Below are 16649 nucleotides of genomic sequence, written 5' to 3' on the forward strand. Positions count from 1 at the left end.
CAAGAACACACTAATTTGTTGTTCACGGCCCCCACGAATACACGATGTATTCTTCATTAAAACAAGTACAAATTCCAATATGTATATTATTTTATACCAACGTATAGCCTATCTATACTTCACACAAACACCAGATTATTAACCACGTCATTTCGGCACCTTCCTATCTTTTCATAATATCGCAATCGTGAGGTGTGTTGATTTGATAAACATTATAATGGAATGATGGTGTAACCTTGTCTATATATTTCTCAGGGCAAGCATGAGATATCATGAAAGTTCTATCGGCTATATTCGTTGCCTGGGAGTTGATTATCATGTTTTACGATAATGTTTAGGAGTTGGTCTCTGCATGAAATACGTATCTCGTCGCCAATTCGTTTAACGACATGAGAATACACTTGCTTTTCTATACTACCTTCTTTTACTTTTCATTGAGTGTGCATGCCTCCTCTTTACATCGCCGAGGCCAGTGGATCTTACCCTTTTCGACTCATCGCCCCCTTATCAATCTCGACACAAATGGTCGCCCCCCATATTTACGTATCCGAAAAATAGAACATGTAACGCAGCTTTGTCTTGATAATGCTCATGGTCGAAAAATAATTTGACGTAGTAAGCAAGTAGTGGGGGATTGCGGCAGACTGTGGTCGTGGGCCATATCGTCATGTACGATAGGTAACTGTCTTCGGGCCGCATGTTGCCTTTCCCTGATGTATAACGTCGCACGTCGTCTCTATATCAGAGGGCGATATGTGCCAAACATGTGAGTGGATAAAAACATGCTAGTAAAGGACTCGCACGTAAGATATATATGTAGCCTACTCAACACATCAGTTTCACATAAGATTTAGCGAGTCCGACTGTGCAGTAGGGCTCTTCAAAAATGACTTTTTTTTCTCAAATCGTACTGGCTACTTGATAAAATTGTTAGGTTACCTAATTTAAGCCTACACACAAAATTTGGTTTAATTCCAGCCAGTAACCGCTTTGCTACAGGAGAAGAAAGTTTCTATTTATTATGTAAAAATAAATGATAAAAAATTTGAAAATTTTCTGTTCACGCCATGCAAGTGTTAGGCTGTCTGTAGAAACGATGCTCACCAAATTTGGTTCAATTCCAACCAGTGGAAGCGGAGTTATTGCCGTCGAAAAATTTGGATTTGAATAAAATAGTATTTACGGTGACCGATTCTTTGTTTATTTATTATAGTTGTGCTCACCGTAAATACTATTTTATTCAAATCTAAATTTTTCGACGCGATTTTTCGCGATTTAGAGAAGAACGATTTATAGAAGTTGGCATTATGGCGTCAGCCATTACCACGCCACGACGCCCCATAAGATATATGAAGTTTAGGCCGACACGGGATTCCGAGTAGCCACTGCAATTGCAACTGCTGATCAAATTAACTAAGTAAATGGAAAAAGCTCGACAGCGAGAAAACCTTGGCCGTAAAGGACTGCCCGTATATTAACCGAACACCGATGTCCAATTGTCCATATAGGCAGTATTTGCCAGTGAAGAAATACCAATTTGTAATCGTGTGCGTCTTTTAGTTAATTACGCCACGGCGATTTCAATATCTTTTCACATAGCAGACGGAAGGTCACGAAATAACGACATGTAACGAAGTAGTGTATACATACAAGAAATCTCGCTTAGAAGCAGTGTTAAAAACGTGCCTCCCGATGGGGTCTGGTCTAGGAGCGGATCCCCCTGGAGTTTGGTTTATAACTCTATAGGGAGCCCAAGACCAACAGTTGGGGAGGCTGACGACGGGCTGTTTCGGCCATCCAAAATACAATTTATTGCATTGATAGAAAAACGCAGATAGGGGTTTAAAGAGAGTTCAAAATGTGTCAGGTTTAACATTGTGTCAAAATATGACGGCAAATAAATATTTTTTTTTTGTAATTAACCGTAACTTTCTCATTACCCAATATCAACACATCCACTGAGCACGATTTAGTGCAATTCACTGCTTTCAATCTAGAAATAAAATCAATACGCTGGAGAATACAGCTAACATTTCTGAGTCGGCCCGCCATCAAATCTTCTGCTTCTCATTTGGCCCGGGGAGAAAAATAATTGCCCACCCCTGATCAAGAGCCTGCAAGACATTTTGTGATCGTTCTGTTTTAGTATTAGCGGTCGAAATCAATTACGCCGCTGTCTGTTCATGGTCATGGTACGCTATGTATTTCAATCAATTCCGCCCATGTTCAAAATGTCTGAGCCAGTCTGACATCGCAATCACACAAGACGCGATAGTTACGGCCGGCGCATCAGATGTCATATTCCTACGCAGCAGGAGATGACAATCGCCCGATTTCGCGTCTATTGAAATTGACATCTTTAGTATCGAGGTCTCGGTCTTGTTGCCTCGCGTTGCGTCTTCTAAATACTCACGTTCGATATATGTATTCACTATTCAGGCGCATAGCCGAGTTGCTATGGAGTCTGTGTCTGTTCTATAATGGCATCGATTTCATGGGGTTCAAACCTTTCTCATCTTTTATAACTCAAACCTTGACACACATCTTCAAATGGTTATGTTCAAGTATTAGCGGAAATCGAGTAGCCTACGCATGTACGTACAATTGTACATTGTACGCACGCGTCGAACATATTTGCGGACATTCGACTTCATTCAGTTTCGCGATGTCAATCTGTAATCACAATCGAGAGATAGGTGTCAAAGCACGCTAGGCCCGAGACGCGCTAGTTAGGCTAGCGATAATATATTTCGTACCATGCCTATTGCAGACGCAATTGTGTAGGCTGGTGATGGTTTAGTGGGCACTGCCAGCGATTTTGGGGTACTCTTCCCCCAAGAAAAAATACGAAAGATTTATAGAAATGGGCATATCGGCGTTGGCCATTTCCGCGCCACGATGCACCTAGACGTATAAAGTTTTAGGCCATAACATGCGATTTCAAGAAGTGTGCCTGAACGATCGGCAGCTAGAAAACCATGGCTGAAAAGGACTGCCCTTATGCTGACGGAAAACTTCGTTATATATAAAAAATACATATAGGTTTAATTGTCCATAGGCGCCTAAATGACTGGCGCCGAATGTTCCCGTGTTGGGAATCTGAACCTCACAAGACAAATACCATCCCGCAGGGAAAAATTTATATACCAGTGAAGAAATACCAATTTGAAATCGTGTGCGTCTTTTAGTTTGGTAGCCTACGTTTGGGCGATTCTATTTTGATACAGCAGACAGGAGGTAAATTTGATTACGTGAGCAGAGAGGACAAGAAATTGATAGCAATATATATGCAATTCTCGATCTTATGGACCAATTTTATCATGAATGATCGCAAATTTTCGCGCTTGGCGCTGGGTTACTAGATAGTACGACTAATTTTGTGGCAAAAGCGAACAACGTGATCGAGGGTAGGTTTATCACCCTATGGTGATAGCCCAGACGTTACAGCCCAGCCCAAGACCCAAGTTTATTTTGGGGGTCTGACGCAGGGCTGTTTCGTTCCTGCCAACGGGTATACGCACGAAGATGTCTCAATATTATTGAGGGGTCCTACCTTTTCAAACACACCTCACTCAGCTCTACCTGTAAATCTGATTACGTGAGCAGAGAGAGAGGATAAAAATTGATGGCAATATATATGCAATTCCCGATCATATTGACCGATCCAGTCATGAATTATAGAAATTCTTCGCGCTTCGCGCGCTTAGGCGGGAAAAGCTGACTCAGCAAACGTTCCCAGTATAAACGATAAGTAGCGGTGAACAGCGTATAGCCTGAGGGGACTTCTGGAGTTTATCATCATATAGGGGGCCCAAGACCAACGTTTTGGGGGGGGGCTGACGAAGTGCTGTTACGGCCCTGAGTATACTTCTACCAACTTTCGTCTTATAGGTCCACATACTTTTGAAACGCCTGCATAATCCTTATTTCCGTTTGTACCAACAAAAACTACTTCAAAAATCTCCGATTAAAACTATTTATTCAAGAAGCACGCGCAAAATAGTTCGGTTTCCCACTTGGATACGCCCGGAAAACGCTGCACACATAAATGGATATGTTGGTTTGGTTTCCTCAAAATGTATGATGAATTGAATGGTAAGTATCCAGCTGTTGTCGCCGTCTTTTGAAATATGTCAGCACGGTGCAGCTACACTATATTCCGACCTCCGTGATGTAAAATAAGCGGGATTACTTATCTTGATAAAATGTCAAGATTTGACACCCACTATGGCGTAACATCGAGGTGATATTTGAGGCTCAAACAATCGAACAAGATAGCTATTGATATTGTGAGACTGACACTGTTCTCTTAGAAAAAGTAATCGATCAAGTAATATCAAGGCCTCCACAACAGGTCCAAATGCTTCCCTCAGCATATTAAAAGCGATTAAACTCTTCTTTTTAGATTCAAATTCCTCGAAGTACGTCATGATCCTTTCATCGGTCAAGGATTCGGCATCGCATTCGGGGACCTTCAATTTTTTCATACATCTTCGTACATAGTCTGAAAAACTCTTCGACTTCGCATATTCCTTTCCGACACGGTTATTCTTGGAACTGCTATACAATCCGAATTCTTGCTGTAATATCACCGACAGCACAGCCCTGAAGAAGAGTGATCTAGAAAACAAGTGATTGTAATTAAGGATACGATAGGGATTTCACAGAATATTAGAATCCAGGAGCATAACCTCATTCACCAAAGTACAGCCTAGCCATACCACACAGGCTATGTACAACATTACTCAAGTGCCCAAAGAAGGATTACAGTAAACGCCAGAATAAAACTAGTTTTTCGAGTATTTCCAAAACACTAACCTGATATCTTGTGAAAAGAAATGGAAGAACTTGATATTATGTCAAGCAACAGCACCGGTACCGTAATACATTTTTCAAAACCTTTCTTACTCATACAGCTGCATCGGGATACTTGTGCTGCATCGGATCAAAACGAACTACGGTACCAGTAAGCCTAGAAGCAGTTCTCATATGCTACCGCAGACCATCTTACTTGACAGGCTGCGAGAGCGATTGGTTTATTTTAACCAATTTCAAGGGATTTTGAATGTTGTAAAGAGCGAAATAACGTCATTTGTAAGGCCATCCCTTCACATATTACTAAATAGCAGTTGGGATAGTAGCCACAGACTGCACGATACTATATTTTACAAGTATTATATATATATATATATATATATATATTATTATTATATAGCCTAAATATTAGATTAACATTGAGAATTACAAGAACTTAAATATTGGCGCATGTGTCAACTGGAAGAGACTGGAATACGAATTAAGAATATATTTAACAAATTGCCTTCGAAAAGTAGTTGAATGTATGTGTAAAAATAAGGATGCATTATAGCATACCAAACAACAACGCAATGTTAGGTGCAGGAGTTTCGATACCTTGTTGATTTTTCTTCTGTCTTCTGAACATCAGAACTTTCAATCCGTTCCATTGATTTCAGCCCCAGCATTCGTGTATTTCTTCGCATTGCAAACTTCTTTTGTAGGAGGTAGTCACTCAGTGGAAATCCTTGGCCTTAGAAAATATTTAGAACAACAAGATAGAATCATCGACTCAGAATAAGAGAAAGTATAAAGTCATAAAGTGATGCAGTCACTAAAGTAGGGGATCCTAAGTTTTTTTTACGATATCGTACCACTTGACTGCTCTGTACTGCCATGCTAAGTAATTTCATTGAATCATATTTTGTTAAGAATGATTTTTGCCTACTAAAATACGGTATAACGTAATGGTGGAGCGTCTGGCTTCTTGATCGGTAAGTCATCGGATCGATCCCCAGCCGGGTCTGACCAAAGACTTCATTAGAAACCCTGGTATCTGTGACTTCCCCGCTTGGCGATCAGCATTCACGGGATAGCATGAAGGGGCGGTGCAACACTTAGAAAGCATTACAAGGCTATTTATGCACCTTACCTGTCCAGCGGCATATGCACATTATCCACTCACGGTATGCATGTGCAGGTGCACAGATGGTATGTATGTATATTCGTGAGTCGGTATATATATGCCGCAAAAACATCAAGGAGAAAATACATAACGTCTTTTCCTTTCCTTATAAATACTAAACTGTAGTGAAGTACCTATATCAGCCGGATAATAATTAAAGGGGCATTACGCACAAAAAATGATGTGGTCTCAAATTGAAGGGCAAAACAAACAAAAATTTTTTGGCCGCAGCCATTTTCTTCACAACGCCACCGTAATTGAGCTGCAGTTTATTGAAATTTCCACAGGACCTTCACACTCCAGCTGCCGCGGCTGCTTCACCCGTTACATGGCACGATGTCTTCATCATCGCACTTGCTCGACGCGATTAGGCAGTCACGCAGAAAACAAACTTTAGACATATTTCCTTCATAACATCGGCCGACAACTATCGAAAGTTCGTTATTTGCGTGACTGCCTAATCGCGTCGAGCAAGTGCGACGGTGAAGACATCGTGCCATGTAACGGGTTAAGCAGCTGCGGCAGCTGGAGCGTGAAGGCCCTGTGGAAATTTCAATAAATTGCAGCTCCATTACGGTGGCGTTCTGAAGAAATGGCTGAGGCCCAAATTTTTTTTTTCGTTTTGCTCTTCAATTTGAGACCACATCATTTTTTGAGCGCAGTGCCCTTTTAAAGTTGCACTAGGGAATGAATAGAAACCCAATAGTGAGTGCGATGATAAGATATACAGAGGTGATGATAGTTGTAGTAGTTGGTACTCATGTACAAGTAGAAAGTAAAATTAGGGATTTAAAAGGCATGCAAAAACTACTTCAAATAGCAGAAAAGAAAAGCTCAGAGAAGTAGGCCTACTCAAAAAATACTAGATTGTGATGAGACATCTTCATGAAAAATGTAGAATGGCTATTCCTGATTAAAACAGCTGCTACTTTCAAAATCATTATATGCTGCTGCCACACAGGGTCTGTATCGTTCAGTTTTCAAGTCAATCTCACACATCAAATTGATGACAACAAAATCAACTTTTGCACTACAAAAAGTAGAAGTAGTATGTAGCATGTCACTAACCATTTCTGGAAAAATGTATTCAGATACTAATAAAAAGCATGCCTTAAGATCTCACCTTCATCCGAGTCATTTGTTGATGATAGAAGATGATAACAACATCCTAGGATCACAGTTCCTTTAATCTCTGTCCTTTTTACAAATGTTCTAAGCGCCGTCGTAGAAAGATCTCCACAACAATGCAGACCTGTTAGAACAATTGACTGTGTTGATGTCTCACTGTCGCTATTTTCGAATGGGAAATCAAGGTTGCTTTCCGGATCGATGAATGCTGTGACGGGTGTATATTTCATGTCCTCGTCACAAAACTCGTCACTTGTTTGATTGCGTAAAAGACCATTCCAGTATTTCATGAATTTCTTCGACCTTAGCAGAGCGTTAGTGGAGTTTGATTCGCTACAGTCGACTCCCACTACGTTAAGTTTGTATTTCAACGACATGAAAGTGCCAAGGTATCCTTTTCCTGAACCCATGTCAAGAATGTTTCGTACACTCAACTTTTGACATAAGCTTGCCACGAATTTTGACATCATATCGACTTCATGCGACTTTTTGGTACACATGTACTCTTTGCTGGTAATTCCTTCTTGAAGGCTAGAACGAGGTGTGTCATCGACTTCCCTGTATTCATCAAAGTGTGATTTGTCATTGAGTACTTTACTATTTTCGATTCTACCATCTTTACAGTCTTTCAGATACTGTGTTAGGTTTGTAACAGCATATTTATGCTTAGGTGGAACAATTTCTTCGAAGTTGACTCTTTTATGATGTTCAAACACTGTTTTCACAGAATATAATTCAGTTTCTGTAAACTGAAGAAGGTGCTGCCGCACTGAAGGATGAATCAGGGATTCCCAGTGATGACACGACAAAAAATCGACCATGTGAGCTTCACTGAGTGTCTCGTACTCAGAAATAAACTTGACGCGAGAGTCTATTTCATGCTGCAGTTGTAAAATGTCCCCGCTCAGACTAGCTGCCATGTAGTTTCTCGCTAGATTCCGTTTCACTGAACACTGTAGAAGAGTAAGTGGATTGGATTTCATGAAACTAGTTCATGCATCAAGTATGTTGTGCATTACAAAGTATGTTACGGTGCATAGATTACTGCTGTGTTATCAAATTAGTGTTTATATTAACTACCCATGAATTCGCCACAAGAAGAGCATGAGATTTGCAATAGATTGAGCTAACAATATGCAGAAAGAAGCAACATGAGCCATTAACACATAATAATATATGATCAGAGGTGGTCAAAGTAGTCAAGAAAGCTACTCAAGTAGAAGTAGCGACGAAAAAAATCTACTCAAGTACGAGTAGAAGTACTTCTTCCATAAGCAACCTAAAACTGCTTGAAGTAGAAGTAGAATTGACTGACTTTAAAAGTACTCAAGTAAGTAAGTAGCGAAAACGTTCCTAATTCATTCACATGGATTGTAAAAAGGTGCAAATTGCGCTATGCGAAAGGTGACGAGCTTGATCCATATTCATGCATACCAACAGGTGTCCAATTTTCGATATATTTTCCGGAAATTAGAGGCATTACTACACTTGCCTTCATACTTCAACATGTATGTTATCCAAACAAAAGAACTGATATTAATTATAACTCAAAGTATATGATACTGGGAATTAAAAGTAAAATGTAAATACTACTTCTAAAAGCGGAACACGTATTTCATGCCTTTAGTCAGGGTTGTAATGACTCGAGTCACAATTTTTTTGTGACTTGACTCGACTCGATTCATTTTGTTAAAAATGAAAAATGACTCGACTTGTACTCGAGTCATTGCGCGTGACTCGGAGTCCGAATCTCGGACCAAGTCATATGACTCGAGACTGGATCTACCAAGACAGGCATTTCATTGTAATTTCAAAGAATAGTAAAGTTATCACACTATAATTATTTTGTCTATGAGTACTAATACTTGAAAATGCTACCAGAAACTGTTATAAGCAGGCCGTGTTATTTTTGGCATATGCCAAAACTGCCAAAAATAACTTATTTTTGGCATTTTTCGATTTTTATTTTTGGCAGTTTTGGCATCGTCCTCTAAATAGATAGTTTCAGCCTCGAATTAGTCACAAAAACGCTTTATTTGGGCTAGTTTGTCAAAAGACACCACAAAATGTGCACCATCCACGTATAATCAGTGCCAACAAACAATAAGAACAAGAAAAAACCAAACGATTTCATAGGTTGATAATATCAAACGAAACCACAAAATGTGCAGTATCCATCGGAATCGGTGCCAATAAGCAAAAAAAGAAAGAACAGCCTAACAAACACGCTCAACAGCTGATTGTTACAGCTGTTGAATAGACTTAAATCGTTTGCACTGTAACAGTACTTCCAAACTTAGGTCAGCTAAGTTTCTCCTAAATTCATTTCTCGCCCAGCGAATCTGGGAAATATCGGCTCCAACAGTTGAGGGAAAGAATTTTGCCAGTCATCCACAAAAGGTTTTCAGAGCTTCAAAATCTTTGGAGGGCCGAACCGGCTTCCATGCATCATGAAAAGAGATCACTTCGCTAGTGCCAACGATCTCATCGCGGAAAGAATTTTCTTCCCGATCCTTTTCCAGGAGTTTCCTGTGTTGTCTCTCAACACATTCTATTTAGTAGCCTGACTATCATTTCTCCTTCAGTCTACCGATATATTTTCAGAGGACTTTTGTCACATCAGGTGGCATTAATATTACCAACTCGCATGGACGAGTCCTGGGAAGGTTAGCTTGTTTACGAACATTGACGCAACAAGACTGTCTGGCAAGACGAGACTATGCAGCTCAGAAATAGCCAGACAGTTTGTTGCGTCACAATGATCAACTCGATCACAATGCAAAAATCGTGGTTGATTTTGGGGTTCCAGTTCCATGAGCAGAATATAATTTATATTTTAATAATCAGTACTGCGGCAGCTTCTGATTTCAAATCATCAAATTTAGCGCTCGACAAGCCGGTCAAAAATGGTCGTAAAATTGCCTTTGGACAAATGGAAAATATGACGTAAACCAAATGCAGACAGCCGTTGAATCTCGCTGTGCTAACATCATTTAGGACACCATGCTTTCACCCCTAATGGGTGGGCTGGACCCAGATTAAGAAACCTGCCTTTCACAAACGCTCTTCTCGCTTGTAACGCAGTCCTGTTAACACAACACCATGAACGAAATACACTATTTGACAGGCCGTGTTATTTTTGGCATATGCCAAAAATTGCTTATTTTTGGCATTTTCAAATTTTTATTTTTGGCAGTTTTGGCATCTGGCTCCTGAAATGCCAAAAATAACACGGCCTGGTTATAAGTGATGAAAATTAGCATATTATAAATGCGGACCATTCGATATCATCAACCAGAGTAATAAAAAGTGGGTTTAACAAGACTTTAACTGGAAACAGAGCAGTCTACACAATGACTCGGACTCAGACTCGAGTCAAAACACTATGACTCGGACTCGACACTCTACTCCGTGACTTGGACTCGTACTTGACTCGGTACTGAATGGAAAATGACTTGACTTGACTCGAGTCAAAACTATAAAAGTGAGATTGACTTGTGACTCGGAACCTTGTGACTTGGTTCCAACCCTGCCTTTAGTCCAGAAAGTTTCAAAGGTGATATGCTAAAACAGCTTTAAAACTAAAAAATGTCAGAGTCCACTTTTCCAGATTAGGACACGCCATGGACATGCTAGATTACGATATGACAAGTAAATGCTAGATTGTGAAACATCAGTTTCAAACGTCATAATGAGCCATATATACTGTGATGCATTTCATATGGGTGAAGGACGACAATGTGGTATAAACGGAACCACGCCAACCCGCGACCTAAATGATATTTACCGCTACTTTTGTGAAATCATACTGGTTACCCCGTAACCACTGCGCGCGAAGCGCGACAAAAATTCTTTGCTTTACTCAACTTGTATGAAAATTAAATGTTGATACTCCGTGAAAACAGCCCCGAAATTTCTCAGGCAATCTTCCTGATTGGAAGATTGAACTACTTATATTTGACAAACTGAAAATAGCGAAAAGTAAGAAAGTAGATCACAAAATATTACAAAGTAGAAGTAGCGAAAATCAGATCTACTTGAGTAAGTACCAGAAGTAGAGGAAAACTACTTGAGTACTTCGAAAAAGTAGAAGTACTTCGTTACTGACCACCTCTGTATATGATAAATTCTGATCAATTACAATCTAATCTTAATTATTCATAGTTTTTAAGCAATTGGCAAGTCAAGACAAGAAGCGACACCGAAGAGCGTAAATGCTCTCGCATAAAGTACCGTAACAAAAAACAACATCAGCATCAATTTTCAAGATATTCAAGTGTTGCATTTCTATAAATGTTTCTAGTTATTATTTAAGGTGTTATTTTCTTTTTCTAGACGCATAAGCATGCAGAACATACACTATCAACACTTTCAATCTGTTCTATTCATTTCAATGACACACATCAAAATCATCATGGTACGGGTTGCGTTTGACATGAATGCCCTGGGCAGTAGGCATCATAGTACCGAACTAACAAACGTCAAACTGTAGAGCGTGCAAGAAAGAACATCATTAGGATAGCCTACTTCAATTCAAAAAATGCATAAGCACATCTGTTCATTTGTTTCACATTTACAGTCAGTCGTTCGTTCGTTCACTCACTTCATTATTATCATTTCATCAAAGTAGGGCCTACTACAAAATTGAGATACAAAAAATTGCCGCATTGATTGGATCATCCAATCAGCTTATCAGCTTCACCCTGAACCTAGTGAGACTCAGTCGTTCTCAAAACTATTTAAATGCAATACCATTTGACATATTACCTCTAACGCAACCTCCAAGACAACACTGTCGACCCATTTTAAAGTCAAACCTCGAGATTGCAAATATAAAAATTCAGAGCATGTCTCGCTTGAGTAATTGTGTGCACAACAAGTCAACAACATGTCAACTACTCATGCGTAAATGGATAAATAAATAAATAAGGACAGAGAAAAAGAGAGAAACCAACAGACTCAATCATATCACCGCTTGTCCTTTTTATTAGTTCAGTTCAGTTTATTAGGAATTTTCATTAATTCACAACACCACAAGGCTGCGATACAACGAAAACATAATAAGGTGTCGAAACGACTTGGACGTAAAATAAAAGGTAGTTTAGCAATTCTGCGTGAGCGATTCATCGCCTTTTTGCTTGCATATTCATATTCAACTCTATATATGTCTGATCTTAATGGCTACTCCAAGTTGTTTCGAAACCTTCCTATCTTTTCATTGTATCGCAGTCTTGTGATGTTTTTGAAACGATGAAAATATTAATAAACCTGTTTAATTGATTGATTGATATTTGACTCGATTCACCGGAATCGGGATCGATGGATCGGGACTCAATCTGTATTTCAAACAGCTCACAAAATGATGGAATGAATATGAATTATACCTCGTACTTTGAAAATTCAACTTGACTTCATCATCATCAATAAGCCCATTTACATGGCCGTTTGGGTCAGCTTCGAAGCCGACTCGTCAATCCGACTCTCTCGTTTTTGAAAAAGAGAAAAAGGCAGACGGCTTCAATCCGTCTTGAGCTCAATCCGTTCCGCAGAGTCGCTTGGAGACGACTTGAACAGTACCGGTACTTGAAAACGAATCCAGACTACAGCAACATACCAACATTTCATGTTCATATTTCACGAAACCGGCACGTATTTCAAATGGGTGAATATGAAAGCTCTATCAGTACATGATACTGCTTTTATAATATGCACGTGGTCTTATTTGTTCAGCGTTACAACTTATGAAGCGAGTACAGCCAACAATATAACTTGCACAACTCAGAATCAGAAAGAATATAAACACGGCGTATTTGGTCATTCTAGAATTGTATTGAAGGTATTTCTCGATATCTCAACTGCCGTAGTATATTCCCGAGCTGAATCCCACAGTGCTGTGTATCACTCGAGCTGCGATAAACATGACCATGTAAACTCGATCACTTTGGCAAGCCGTCTCATGACGTCGCTCCAAGACGACTTGGCTTCAAGACGACTTGACCATGTAAATGGGCTTATTGGTTTATTAGCAATTTTATCAGTTCAATACACCACAAAAAATGCGATACAATGAATAGACAGGAAGATGTCGAAGCGACTTGGATTTGTCAATGGAATCGGACACCCACCTTGGCCTAGGCGTAGTAAAGAGGAGGCATGCACACTGAATGAAAGTAAAGAATACAGTATAGAAAAAGAAAGCGACAAGAAATAGGGCGGCATGTCATGGGAAGCGAGATCGATAGGTCAGTCGTGGTCCGGTAATCTTGAGGATGGACTGTATTTATTTAGTAGTAATTGCTTGTATTTCGACTTGAATGTGGACACTGGACATGCTCGTCGACTGTCGGATGGCCGGCGGGATACTGTTCCACACATCAGGTCCGGCATATTTGATGGAGCGATGATCTTTTCGGTCGATCATATGATATTTGGACGACGTGGACGCGCGTGTGTTGTAGGCTACTTGTGCGCTTTTGATTCAGAGGTAAAGAAGTCATTGAAATATTCGGGGCAACGACCGCAGTGAAACTGATACATAAACTTGGCGATTTCTAGTTTCCGCATATCTTCTATGTTTAGGACGCCGAATCTCTTCAGCAGCGACTTATTGGATGGGCAGCCAGGCCCCTTTGGGGCCCTATAGCTATGATTCGGAGCACTTTATGCTGTAGTTTCTGCAGTGGCTTGAGTGCAGTTTTACTGGCAGCCCCCCAACAGAGGATGCCATAATGTAACTTGACTTGACTCGATCGATCGTTACTTATGACCTGACTTGACTCGAGTCACCTTCGAAAATCCCCAAAAAACGCTGGTCTTAAGCCCCCATAGGATTGTAAGTCAAACTTGCAAACAAACTATCCCCTTCCCACCCTACTTTTACTCGTACCAGAATGGCGTGTTTTAGTGTTATATGGATTCGGCGTCTATATTTGACGCGCAAAAATCATATTCGGCATTGAATTCTAAATTTAACATTGCATTTGGGGCTATTCATTTTCATCCTCTATCAGCCCTCGTTAACGGTAGAGCTGAGGGGAAGGGTGAATTCAGATAGCAAGCACAGGACTATTCCGTGCCGGCCATCTAGCCGCCTTTGGACGAATGGACAATTGGACAATCGGTCATATATATACTAATGGTTGGCATGATGGTTCCGGCCAACATGCGGCGGTCATTTTCAGCAAAGGGTTTATTTGATGACGCACTTCGCGAGGTAGTAAAATTATTTGCGAAATAATCTTGACCCATCCCCAATTGGGGGGTTTGGGGTGCGGCATAGTTTACGGTCTTCCCGATCATCATGTCCGAGTGGCGGAACACAGTGCGAACATACCTCAGATGACACTCCCAGTGCCAACAAAAATCAAACACGCCCCAGGCGCGTTGTCCGAGTGGCAATGCGGTCCAACCCATACATAATGTTTTCCGGCCGCTGGCATATCTGTCTAAGAAGAACCCTGCAGCCGGTGAGATAATTTTAGTACTCAACCATGAATCACGTGTTGCACACCTAACCGCCTAACCGTAGGTTTATCACTGAGCTATAGGTTAGGTTACGTAGGTCAGGTAGGTTACTATTCCTAATTGGAATCTGATGCGACCAAGTGACAGAAAATGTCTGATTGCGCTCTTGGATGGTGATTTGCCATATCCAATAATGTTTGAGTTTTAAGCCTTTGATTATAGATAACTATAACCCGTAGGTCGGTTATATACTTTGACATTAGCAATATAAACATGATCATGAGCATTGAGAAAGAAGGTGAACTCCCGCACTCTGGTAGATTTATCACTTATAGATACTTAAGATGCCTGCAGAGTGCAAAAGTACCAGATGGAGAGAATTTGCTTTACAGTTAGTTCAGTTAGTGGTGGCGTCATGTTTGGTTTCGACTTTCGATGACACTGTCATAAGGCATAGGGTAGGCCCACTCATCCCCCATTGTGTGAACTATTTAACTTTCTGCAGCACATCGTTAGACTTTGTCTGCTTTAATGTGTCATAAATAGAAAAGGATGTGTAACCGAAGTAATTCAAAGGACATGCCATTGTATTGGCCGTTTCCTGCAGAGAAAAGTTTCATGAGATCTGTATGGAGCTGCAGTTCGGGAATCACTTTGACAACTGTTGCATTGATTAGCAAAGTGTGGTTGACAAAACTCAACTATGCAAAGATATATAAGGCTGAGAATTTTCATAAAGCTGTAGAAAGAAGATCCCCAGAAACAGCCCTCGTGACTGTCTCTAATCATCACTCGTGTATTGATGACCCAATTATATCGGGTTGCCTGCGTTGGAGATCTATTTTTCGTCCGTTCAAATTTCGATGGACTCTTGCTGCTCACGATATTTGTTACACAAAGAAATGGCACGGGATTTTCTTCGGTTTAGGAAGATGCGTTCCCGTTGTTAGAGGGGGCGGCGTATATCAACGAGGAGTAGACTATGTTCTGGAGAAACTGAATAACGGTGAATGGGTGCACATCTTTCCAGAAGGTCGTGTGAACATGGAGAAGACATTTATTCGGCTGAAATGGGGAGTAGGTCGTCTAGTAGCAGACTGTCAACGAAATGTGATAGTGCTACCACTCTATCATATAGGAATGGATGATATATTACCCAATCAAAAGCCTTACATTCCACAAATAAAAAATCGAGTCACTGTTCTTTTTGGCAATCCCATGGAGTTTGATGTCAATGTAAAAAATTGGAAGAATTCCGGATGGTCCGCGGAAAAAATCAGGAAGGAAATCACGGATACGATACAAGAGGAATTGGAACGGCTCAGACTTGAGGCGTACAAGTTACACGCCGAGTCGTGACACGGATTTTTGTCATTAATTTCTAGCTACTATTACATAACTTGAAAGTTAATTTAAATATTTTATTATTTGATGGATATGCATCCAAATCTGATACACATGTGTGGTGTGTTCTTTTTATTCAACATTAGATTAATTTTTAATATCCCCCGTCGGGCATTGCTGAATTGTTTCTCATTTTAATATAGTAGGTCTACTTATCTGAGTAGACTACTTTTTTCGCGATTGTTGCATCGTTTTATCAGGAATGGTTGTTCAAATTACTTCTGTGTATCTGTCCAACCGGCGTGTTTTTTATTCACGTTAGTTCAACTTCTGTGATTGTTACATATCGTCCCGCTGGTACATTAGTTTGGTTAGCCACGATTTCTTTCTGAAATTGTGCCATTTCAAGCTATATTCCGTTTCCACATACCAACTGATGACTCAAAGCTAATAAAGTACTAATAATCATGCGGAAGTGGTCAATGTGTAGTACTGCTAGAGTTACTCAAGTGTGATTGCTCCTCGTTATGGTTTACTTCAGAAATTTTACACTTTCTCCAAACCAGTATTTCTACTTGTAATTTTCAATAACTACTCTGACCACCTCTAAGATCTCTCAAAACATCTAATATAATAATTTGAAACGTATGAGCACAACTGCCTTTCTTGAAGTGATCCATTTCTGTAAGTGTGCCCCACCACAACAATATAACATCAGTCACAAAGATATAAA

General features: G+C 40.1%; 2 protein-coding genes across 2 annotated transcripts; one reads left to right on the forward strand and one right to left on the reverse strand.

Moving 5' to 3' along the window:
- Window positions 1-3960: 3960 nt before the first annotated feature.
- On the reverse strand, window positions 3961-8454 carry LOC145451045 (putative methyltransferase-like protein 25). The gene is made up of 3 exons (XM_080329530.1): window positions 7104-8454; window positions 5413-5548; window positions 3961-4620 (listed from the first exon to the last, which is right to left on the reverse strand). The coding sequence occupies exons 1-3, from the start codon at window positions 8089-8091 to the stop codon at window positions 4209-4211; spliced, it is 1536 nt and encodes a 511-aa protein (XP_080185656.1). The 5' UTR covers window positions 8092-8454; the 3' UTR covers window positions 3961-4208.
- Window positions 8455-14875: 6421 nt separating this feature from the next.
- On the forward strand, window positions 14876-16386 carry LOC145450938 (tafazzin-like). The gene has a single exon (XM_080329428.1). It carries the CDS (start codon window positions 15125-15127, stop codon window positions 15929-15931), a length of 807 nt encoding a protein of 268 aa, XP_080185554.1. The 5' UTR covers window positions 14876-15124; the 3' UTR covers window positions 15932-16386.
- The last annotated feature ends 263 nt before the right edge of the window (window positions 16387-16649 follow it).

The sequence above is a fragment of the Botryllus schlosseri genome, chromosome 11, assembly GCF_051294905.1.
Source record: "Botryllus schlosseri isolate E-star chromosome 11, Bs_hap1, whole genome shotgun sequence".
NCBI lineage: Eukaryota > Metazoa > Chordata > Ascidiacea > Stolidobranchia > Styelidae > Botryllus > Botryllus schlosseri.